General features: G+C 41.6%; 1 protein-coding gene across 2 annotated transcripts; it reads left to right on the forward strand.

The window, feature by feature from the left end:
• The first annotated feature begins 471 nt into the window (after positions 1-471).
• LOC109507528 (CD81 antigen-like) lies at positions 472-10,528 on the forward strand. 2 transcript variants are annotated; one of them, XM_019857032.1, is made up of 9 exons: positions 472-661; positions 1,941-2,055; positions 7,854-7,951; positions 8,603-8,677; positions 8,747-8,860; positions 9,180-9,278; positions 9,845-9,928; positions 10,013-10,122; positions 10,154-10,528. In XM_019857032.1, exons 1-8 carry the CDS (start codon positions 596-598, stop codon positions 10,073-10,075), a joined length of 714 nt encoding a protein of 237 aa, XP_019712591.1. In that variant the 5' UTR covers positions 472-595; the 3' UTR covers positions 10,076-10,122; positions 10,154-10,528. The 2 variants fall into 2 exon arrangements, with proteins under 2 accessions (XP_019712591.1, XP_019712590.1); XM_019857031.1 differs by having other exon boundaries at positions 10,013-10,528.
• Positions 10,529-11,175: the final 647 nt, after the last annotated feature.

Consider the following 11,175-nt stretch of genomic DNA (forward strand, 5'->3'; position numbering starts at 1 on the left):
CCTTGCTTTCATCTGACCAAGTTTTGGGAATTTTTATTAAGGTCCATTGCAACCAAGGTTGACCCTTTTTGGCCATATTTCTGATAGGTACCTTTGGTGTAAACATTGCTCATCACTAAAAGAAGAACATACCTGCATAATGGTGGCAGCATTGTGCTTTAGGGATGTTTTTTTGTTTTGTTTTGTTTTGTTTTGTTTTTGCTGGAACTGAAACTTCAGACAAGATGGCGGGAATGATGAACATGCTCACCAGTCTTTGCACGAAACTTTATGGCTTCCGATAAAAAGCAAAACAATGTCAGCAAAAGTCTGTCACAATATTTATTTTCTTTGTAACCCGTCTTCAGACTTGGGAACAAAAGTGGGGCACCCCGTTGACTCGTGCAGACGGGGGCCATGTTATTCCCTGAGTCTTCCCCCTCCTGGTGGGCAGTTCCGTGTCTCAGTTTTCACTCTTCATTATAAAGGAGGAGTTTGCCGCATCGAGGCTCTTATACCTCAACTGGCAGAGAGCGTGTGTGTGATTCTGGATTGCTGAGTGGCCTCAGACCTCGAACTGGGATAAAAGAAGGGAAACTGACAAAAAGCTGGCAACATGGCGGTGACAGGATGCACGCAATGCATTAAATATATGTTATTCTTCTTTAATTTTATTTTCTGGGTAAGTCGTTTTCTTTTCATTTGACATTTGGAATGTTTTGAGTTACAAACCTGACGTTGGTTTGACTGAGCGGCGTACCGTTTGAGTACCTCTGTGCGGTTTCATGAATTAGATGCGCTGCGTTTCCCACCTTGCTTTGCGAAGGGTGTGAAGGGCTCGTGTCGGAGAGCAGCATCAGTTGAGGAGGCGACGCGTACCAAATGTCGCTCTAACCCCACAGTTATTTTCTGCATGGATGAGCAGCAGTGTGGGGTGGTTGAAAGAGGGAAGGAGAGGGGAGGATTTCATGCCGGGTGGGCTTCAATCTAAACATTTACTCCTCTTTCTTTACATCTCGCATCAACCATGTGACCCTATCAGAAATAGATTCATGGGCTAAAGGGAAAGACTTCAAAATCCCAAAGTGATAAATGATTTCTCACAGAATAAACTCTTAAAAAAAAAAAAAAGTCTGAACAGAGATTTGAGGGGAGGGGAGAGCTGTGCTGCCTTGGAACTTTTCACAAACTCAGGAAACACACAGGCAGCACTTCTGTCCCTTGTTTTCCACAAATTTACTCGATGTAACTTGCCACCATCGCATAATACTTCCTCCAAACACACTCGCATTCTTTATTCTTACTTCCCAAACACCCGGAATTGACCAGCTGTGAATTTCCACTTGCTTTTTCTCGCCACTTATCTTTTTTTAGATGAACAGCATATCCTGGACATGCCACGCATGAGTGTTTCCTCTGTTGGCTTTTGCCCGCCTGCTTGTCATTGTGAAAAACTGCCATTTTTCATGTCGAGGATTTGGCTTCCTGTCTCTTGGAGAACAATGCAATGCAGTCATGGCACTAAATTTGTCGATGAGTTTGTTTTAACAAGGGACTAATGACAATCTTTTTTTTTTTTAAATATTATAACTCCTGGATCACCACATCGTGTGCTTCAATCTCAACCTGTGGTCCGCATTCCTTCAACGTGGCCCAAGAGCTAAACGGAGAGGAGATAATGTTGAAGAATTTGTTTTTGGAGGCCGTAGACGGTGCCATAGGTCACCGCCGTGTCAGGATATCCTCTCATCACTTCCCTTTGACGCCAGGGGACAGTTCACAGTCTCCCGCTGGAGCTACACACACATACAAATATTTCAACCGTGAATTTGAACTTATAGGAGTGACGTTAGCAACACATATCACTTTCAGAAATGTTGGATTTCTCCTTGCATGATTCCACCAAAGGACTGAGGAGGACGACGACATCATACTGACAGTCTCCCTTCTTTTCATTGCAGCTGGCTGGAGGAGTGATCTTAGGAGTGGCCCTGTGGCTCCGTCACGACAGTCAAACAAGCAACCTCCTCATTCTTCAGTTTGAAGGCCAACAGGCACCGGGAACCTTCTATATCAGTGAGTCAAGTGGTTCCCTCCCAGAAAGTAAAAATGGCCGTTTTTTTTTTTTTTTTTTTTTTTAGAGGAAAATAGGAGAGGAACTCTGTGATTGGCTTTTGACAACATTGCCCTTTGAAAATTGACGTTCAAACGGCCGCCCTCATAAAACCTGAGTTCACTGTACAGGCGATATTTTGAGTGACATTTTCACCCTTTCAGGGACAGCAGTTACTATAGTGGACAGTTTATCGGGTTACAGGGTGCATGAAAGGGTTAAAATGCTCACAATGTCTAATCTGAAGGAGCTATAGGTGATAATGACATCAGTAGTCACCAACTCATGCCACTGTGCCACCTAAATTGGCGGCAAATATCAATGTGGAACAGTGTCACTCAATTTACATTGCTTGTTTGGAAGAAAAAAAAATCCAATTTTTTTTGTCGATGTGTTCAAGCGCAGTGCTACGCATGATATGTTCAAAAGGAACTGATGATTGTCAAAATGTGGTGAGGACAGAGGGGACCCGACCTGCTCCTCTGTAATACTATAATACTCACCTCCTTGATGTTTTTCAGTTTGTGTTGAAGCCCGAACGGTTTGTTAGCTACTAGCATAGGAATACATCACGAGAGTTGGGATTGCTTGTTCGGTATGTCTTGTTTCAGAAATGTTCTCCACATTGTTGGCTAGTTGTACAACTTTCGAGGTGTTTTGACTTTGTATAAATAAGTGTTGTCCTTGCAAATACTTTGTTATTAGTAGAGTATACCCACACCAATAAGCAATGGAGAAAAACTAAATTTGAGTGAGCCAATTTTTCTGGCTTGGCCCCAATGCAAGTGGACGGTCGAACACCGGATCGTGGAAAATGTGGTAATGTGTTACCCTTTAGGTAATTATACTCCGTTTTGATTTTTATGAAGTAAACAGTGTTTGTTGTGGTGGTTTTAGTTCTCAGTGGTGGTGAACTTGTACTCTAGACTGTACTGCTAGCAACTTGGTTACTTCATTTGGTAATTTGAGATTTCATCATATTGAGGCATGTTCCGAATGCTGTATTTTTGCCCCTCTGATGGTCCAAGTCAGGGATGGGCAAACTAAACAACGGAGGTGGCTACAATTTTTGGGGCTATGCTACACAGGACAGCACAACTCCTAAAATGTATGAAAAGAATGTGTTTTTTTTAACCCTTTCAGGGACAGCGGTCACTACAGTGGGCAGCTTATCATGTTATCAGGTTACAGGGTGCATGAAAGGGTTCAATAAGGACAACATGTTTTTTTATTGAACCAATGTACAGAAAAGTGTCAAAATATAGTATTATACTGAAACACATGAACAAGACCCACTCTTCAAATACAAAAGGTTTGATGCAAATAGAAAAAAATAACCGGACACTATCATTTTCTTTGCCCCTGTGGAAAAGGTTCTCTTGCATTTAAAAAGAATCACATTAAAAGATACCAATATTAAGTACAAAAACCCATTTTGTGCACATTTTCACAAAAATCAACTCGCTCAAAGATTTTAATATGATATGGCTTTATGTTATAACCGCGTATGTCCTGCATGTCAATCCCCAAAAGAATAAGCTGACTCACTCACCTGTGTGAACGCAGTGGAGAAAAGGGCAATAAATGTTTCCCCTCTGCGTCGCCATCGATTTATCACATCAGTCGCCTCTCCAGTAAGCCACCGTGCATGTTTTTTAACACTCTTAACACTCTTGGGGTTGATTTATAGTGATGACTGATTGAAATATTTCATCTCGAAGCAAACTAGGCACATAGGTTTGTGTTTAAATTCATACAACCTTCCCACCCTACAGGGATCCGTCATTTGCCCGTCCCTAATCGAAGAGCTGAGTCTGAGCCGATCTATAAATTGATTTAGAGCCAGTGACAAGAGGGAGTCTCATGCTAAATCGCAAATGACAAAACTCCTCTCAACTCTGCATTCACTTGCGTCCGGGCTATGTCAGCACATTGTGGCAATTTGTGCCCGCGCCTCTCCCAAAGTAATTTTCCGGTTGTACTGCCCAAAGTTTTAAACGCAGCGCTATGCAGGGATTGGCACAGAATTGACACACACTCACAACAAGTCAAATCCAACAAAGCGTGGCTTTTATCCGCTTGCTGTCTAAACACTTTCATTTCCATCACTCAATAAACTGCATTTTGGTCTCCCAAATGTTCCACGGTGAAAACTTTCTTTTAAATATGACATTCTCCAGCAATTTTACACTTGTTGCCAATAGCGCGCAATCTGTTTGATTGAATGTACAGGCAGTTTAGCGCCAACTGTATGATTTATGACCCTGTATAACACACAAGGCACATCTCCTTATCCAAATCACACTACGTTTTATTCTCGAAATGAATTCAACCCTCGCAGTTGCTCAATCATCACTTACAGACATTTCGTCTCTTGTCGTAGTTTATTTTATGAGACGAGAAGGTCATTTTTAAGAACACGCGAGTAATGGGGCTCACTTTCAGCTGGGGCCACAAATACAAACCTGCATTTGACCTCTAAGAAAAGACCGGGAAACAGAACCTGCGTAAATCCGCTGTGGGACATTTTTACCCAGCTGTTAGTCTGACACTCCGAAGGTGTGCATTCAATCTTACCCTCCCAAGTCCTTAAAAAAAAAAAAAAAAAAAGACCTGGCTCACATGCTTCATTGAGAGAGGCCAGATGTTGTCAGCAGATGTTGCGGCCGGTGCGGGCACCGAGGTGCGCCCGTGTGAGCACCCTGAAAAAATAAAGCCATCATGTGTGTTCACCCGCTCGGAAGTTTCGGAGAGTTGTTTTGTTTCCTTTACAAAATCGTAACTGAATTGCAGAATCAGGAATGCGCTCCTCAGGTTGCCTTTCCGCTTGAACTAATGGCATCCATCATTTTTCTTCGGTACCTTCAGCCACCCACAAGCTGGCCCCAAAACATGCGAAACATGATACAATTCAAACATTTTCATCTCGTCGTCTTGTTGTGGCGGTGAACTGCCATGCACCCATTCATTACAATTTGGCCCCGTCCATGTTCTCCCATACTTCCCTCCTCACTAAGTATAAGGAAGCATCACAAACTCCGGCTTTTTATAGAGCGCAGGCCCACTAGTGATTTTGGAGAGGCCCACCCAAGCAAGATCAAGGGGAATGTTTCTTTCTTTCTCCCGCTCTTAAACATACGCCCCGGCATAATTCAAATAACCTCGGACATCTGCACATTAACCTTCAAATTAGAGTTTGGCCTGGGTGTTTTTAGCATGCTGGCACGTCAACCTGGTGTTTATGTCGGGCTCAAAATACATCTTGTCCAAACTCTGAGCGCAGTTTCTGCTGGCACGCCGCTTGAGGAAAGCTCCCGACTGACAATCTTCTCAGACTTGTTTCAGAACTGGAAAAAAAAGGGGGAAGGACAGCAAAACTAATGTAGTGAAATTTTGAGAGTTTTCTCAATTGAATTGTCTTGAGTTTATGCTCGACCCCCTGAATCTTATAGGGGACCTCAAGGCAACATTTTTATGTGCCATAGTACAAAGTATGTTTAATGTTCCCCCACTCGTCTAAACATATATGAATTCGGACTAATATTGTGCTTGTTGAATAAGAGCTGAGCAGATTCATGTTATCCATTTTCTGTTTTCTCTGTCTTGTAATATCCACAATGCGAGCCAGAGGGAAGTTTGATGTCAATTTTAGTTGACAGCAGAGGGCGGTACGGGACTAAATGGCAGCCAGATGGATTCATCTGCTTCAGTCTTATTCCACGAACACAATATTAATATTATTTGTGGAAACACTCTGGGGAAGGCGCTTGATTTGATAATTAATTCATTTAAGATTAGTCAACGAATTGTTGCACCTCTACTTCATATCCAGAAATGTCAATTTCGTCTACAATTTATGACCAGCAATTGACATTGATGCACTACATGGGGCTAATTACTCGATTCAAACCCTTTCCCTACTACTCTTTTACTTTTGTGGCTATTTCCATAATACTTTGACTATTATTCAGATTATTTTTAAGCACCTTAGTGGACAAGTGATTGTAGCGCTCACTAGTGTGTGTGCTCATCCACTTTCACTTTAATGTTTCTCTGTCAGGAAGGCTCATCGAGAGTATGACTCTTTTTAATGATTAATCCTTATCGTAGATCAACAAGCACTCCCTGGAAGACTGGAACCAATGCAAAAGACTGCAGGGACTTGACTTTGCAGCCTTTTTTTTTTTTTTTTGTAAATAGTGGATGAGAGGAGAATAAGAGAGACATCCAAGTGCGGCTTTTAGTGGCTTTTCACATACACACACCCCGCCCCCCTCCCTCTATAGAGGTTACACAGAGAGACAAGAAATAAATGAACTTCCCCGGTGCCATCTCAATGGCCTTCAAACCTCAAAGGGTGTTGTCATAGTAATGGAAGGCAGTGGAAATAACGGCCGCTTTTGCCACATTGCTGGGTTACCATGCCTGGTAGCTAAGCTCACGAACCAAAAAAAAAAAAAAACAAAAAACTCAGGATCCTGAAAGTGGAGGGGGAGTATCGCAAGAGGGCTGATGGAGATATATGGAAGGTTTGTACGTGTGCTGTTTGTGAGGTCTTGCAGAGAATCGGAATCTGTCCGTCTCTTTTTCGACCGCAGTCAAGGTCGCATTAGTGTGGAGGTTGTTTTTCCAAATCATCCTGCTCCAAAAGCATCTGCCTGAAAAGATTTCATTCATCGGGTGACGTTTCAGTGGAGAGAGAGAAGAGATAAAGGGCAAAAGGCCTTGGGATTGCTGAGTTTTAAATGGACTCTGACATGCTGTTGAATCTGCAAAACACTTTTTTTTTCCCCTTAATCTTGCTTTTACCTCATGAATTCCGATGTGGCAGCGCATGTGGTATATCATATTGAGATGAGTTTTTATTTTATTTTAAAAATACTATGGTAGCACTGAGCAATGAAGTTCTTTCTTTGCTAGTCCCCCTCCACTTCTACCAAGAATGTGAAAGCTCAGAAAAAAAGAACAAATTGAAATAATGAGAGAAATACTGAAGGAATGTATCAATGTCCGTAAAGTACCATTTTAAAACAACGACAATTTAAATTCCACTATGTATTCGAGTGTGGCAGTAGTAATAGTCTAAATACAAAGAACCAGGCATTCAACTCCTGCGCAGTGTAAACTTGCTGTGTGTTGCAGGAGTTTTAGCTTTTTTTCAATTTCTTTTGTACTTTGGATTATTAGTAGCAGTGGTCCGCCTTTCGCCTGAAGTCAGCTGGGATCGGCTCAAGCTCCCCGTGACCCTAAACAGGAAAAATTGTCTATAAAAGTGGATTTATAGGATTATTTTTATTCACTGAATTCGTCTTGCTGCAGGACGGTAAGGACAGGATGTTATTGTCATAATCACCAGAGAATGTCAAGAAAGATATTATCTCTTATATATCGAGATGTGTTTATCTTTGCCGCGCTCACGTCTCCTGTGTGGGATGGATAATGCAGGAGGTGAGAGGTCAGAGGGGTTTATTGTGCGGAGGGGCACTGAATGTGTCTGGAAGGCACTTCCCGCCCTGAAGCTCTGCCCCCGACACAGGATCTGGGAGCTGTTTATCTCCAGGATGTCAATAATGTCGTGTCACCCAGCAGGGACCACGAAAGACATTCAGGAAGTCCATTACCAAATAGTGTGTGGATCAATGAACAGGGAAAAATAAACGCTCTCCGTTGTCTTTGCTGCCCCCTGGTGGTGGTGGTGGTGGTAAGCATACCCCATTGCCTCGTGTATTAAGCTCATGTTGATGTGTGTCTGTTTTGGCAGGTGTCTACATACTGATAGCTGTAGGCGCTGTGATGATGCTGGTGGGCTTCCTTGGCTGTTACGGTGCCATTCAGGAATCTCAGTGCCTTTTGGGAACGGTGAGAATTACATTGACTTTTACAAAATACAAATAACACTACAATGGACAAAAATTCTTGAGACACCTTGACCGATTAAGCAATTAGGGATCCATGTTAATAGTTTTGCGAGTCGTGCCCCTCGATTGGGGTTTTTTTCCCCACATTCCAAGAACAGTTGACAGTAAAGTGTTGATCGCTTCCATTTATCGATAACATTAATATTTTTTCCCGGTAACAACTCGCTCACTCACATAACAGAAGAAAAATATAATAATGTAACTGTAGCAAATCTGCACTTTTGTTATGTTGATTGGATAATTTTATAAGATCCGACTGTGTGTGAGACCATGAAGGTGACTGTGATTTGTGATTGGATGATTGAGTTGGAGTGGGGTAAAGTGAAGTAGAAAGAAGATTACGACCGTGTTTGCGCTTTACGGATCATCGGTGTAAATAAGCAAAGTGTTAAATGGCCAGATGTCTCAATATAATTGTCATTAATCATTTACACTCCATTGTAAAGTTAAACAAATCGTGACAAAGTAATGTACAATCGTCAAATGTCCACCCTGTAAAAATCCACATTCGGTATGCCTTGGCATCTTGTGTGTCGTGCATTCATCGATGAAAACTGTTGCACTGAAAGTGGATTCTAAATCTTTTCTGCAGTTCTTCTTCTTTTTGGTCATCCTCTTTGCCTGTGAAGTGGCTGCAGCTATTTGGGGTTTCATGAACAGAGACACAGTGAGGACACCCAGCCACATTTGCTCATCATATCAGTGATTCTGATTGACAATAACAAGCTGTTTGCAGATCTCCAAGGAATTGATCAACTTCTACGACTCAGCATACATCAAGGCTGTGGACGTCTCCGGCTCTCCCAGTAAAGACGCTGCCATCAAAGTTCTGGATGTTTTTCACACCACGGTAAGTCAAACATTTAGTCTCTTAAAAACCTGGTTTTGTCTCTTTATAGCCACAATATTAAATGTACCGGTATGAGATATATAAATATCCAAAAGCAAGAAATGCATTTATTTGATCAGCTTTGAGAACCAACAATTTTACAATGTTTTTACTGTTGTGGTGAAGTGCGAACATTACTTGGCTACATAGTAGCGACAAAGCACAGACAAAATACAACTTTAATAGCGAATGAAATTATGCAAGTGTACCTAATTTTGTGGCGAGTTAGAGAACATTTGGATTTTTATGTTGTGATTTGTTTTCTTGGCCTTCGCTCCAGCTTGACTGTTGTGGTAAAGGAGACGACACGGCACTCTTCAAACAAGTTGTCGGCAGTTTGTGTCCCAGAAAGTCTCCAGAAGATTTTCTGAAGTCTCAGGTAGTGAACGTTTCATTATTCTGTAGCATGCGATGACATTTGTCTTGCATTACCACCCAATCTTTGAATCTATTTTTGCTCTCCATATCATAGCCCTTATTTTCAACATTATATATATTGCATACTGTATAATGTCACAGTTCTCTGTTAGTATTAATCGACTCTGGGGATGCACCGATACCAGTATCTGTGCCAATACTATATATATTTCTCGCACCGATATTACACATCGTACCAAATTGTTTTTTTGTCAAATTATAACTCGATTTTGTTGTTTGTGTGTAATTCCACTGTTTGGCCATGAGATGACCACACACCAACAGTATATGCTGTAAATTTGAAAGATGAATGAAAACAGGAAGTATTTCAAGATCAGCCTCATGGTTGCTGAAGTAAAGAAAGATTATTTAATGTCTAAATCCTGCATTTTACGCCGACAGAGTGTCATGGCTGTAGGTTCATTTTATGATGTACAGTGGACCCACACATAAACCACCCACAGATTCACATATTTGAGGAGTAAGAAACAAAAAATCTGATATTAGTTTTTTTTTCCCCCCAAACAGAGCTGTCACGACAAACTGATCGAGCTCTTTTCTGAGAAGCTTTATCTGATTGGTCTGGCTGCGTTAGTGGTGGCCGTCATCATGGTGAGCTCACTGCCCCGCCATCTCCCTGCATGACAACGGAAGAGCAATGTGAGTCAAATGGGATTTTTCTTTGTTTCCTTTTAGATCTTTGAGATGATCTTCACCATGGTGCTTTGCTGCGGGATCCATAACGCCCCAGCGTACTGAGCCCATCCAGTGATGAGCACCGTGACTCATTGATGGACTTAGATTTGTTTTTGTTGTTTTTTTTGTTTTTTTTTTGCTGTTGCTCCTCTTTCCTATGACTAGAACACAGCATGGTGGATAGATCTGCTCTCATTTTATTTTATACTAAAAAAATATAATTAGGATATTGTCTATTTATCATAGGGCATAATCACAACTTCCTAAATCTATACTGTGTATATACAGTATGCTGTGGAATAGTTTGCTGAATTAATGCCATTTTTATGGATGTATAAATTGTACATATGCACGTCTCATGTTGATTACGAGAGGCCATGTTTGATTGTGACATGTCTCCCTGTTGTGTTACACGATTGGACCAGCAGGTCAACAGTCACTTGCGACGTTACTCTCTTATCACGCCCGCAGTGTTTTCTCAGTCAACTTTGTTGAATAAACCATCTTCGTGCTAATTATCAGTGCAGATTCTTTGTCTTCTGCAGCGCGATGGGTCGATTAGTGGTAAGGATGTTTGCTTCACTTCTAACGTTCTGGGTCCGGATCTTGGCCTTCCTCTGTGGAATTTCCATATTCTTTCCTTGCTTGCGTGGGTTTAGTCCAGGTACTCTAAAAAAGAGAGATGTCAAGCAGTTACTGCATCAAGATGAACTCAGGAGCATTCTCAGGCAAAAACAAAAAGACGCTAATTTACATCTGCACGCAACTGGTTATTGGAAGTTGGTGTAATGCCTTACATCACCACAAGGAGGCAGACTTATCAACAGCTCTTCTTGAAACGATTACGCAACAATTACTCCCACAACATCCAGAACTCAACGGACTTGTATTTCTGGCACAGACACACCCAGTGCACTTTTCTCGTCACTTAAAGTCGCTGATGACATCACACGATCGAGTCTCTGCTAATATCTCATTTAAGGTAGCCCTACAGAGAGAGATTTGTATCTCAAAAGTAGAAGTTGCACATGAAAAGCCAACTCGACTTTTCAACTGCTTTTATTTAATTGTTGGGGCTCTAAAGTGCCTGCCCACCTATTAAGTGTGAAATAAGGCATAAACCAATTGAATTTTTTTAAGGTCTGTCTCTTTCTGAAAAAATT

This window comes from Hippocampus comes, unplaced genomic scaffold (genome assembly GCF_001891065.2).
Source record: "Hippocampus comes isolate QL1 unplaced genomic scaffold, H_comes_QL1_v1.1 scaffold186, whole genome shotgun sequence".
Classification (NCBI taxonomy): Eukaryota; Metazoa; Chordata; class Actinopteri; order Syngnathiformes; family Syngnathidae; genus Hippocampus; species Hippocampus comes.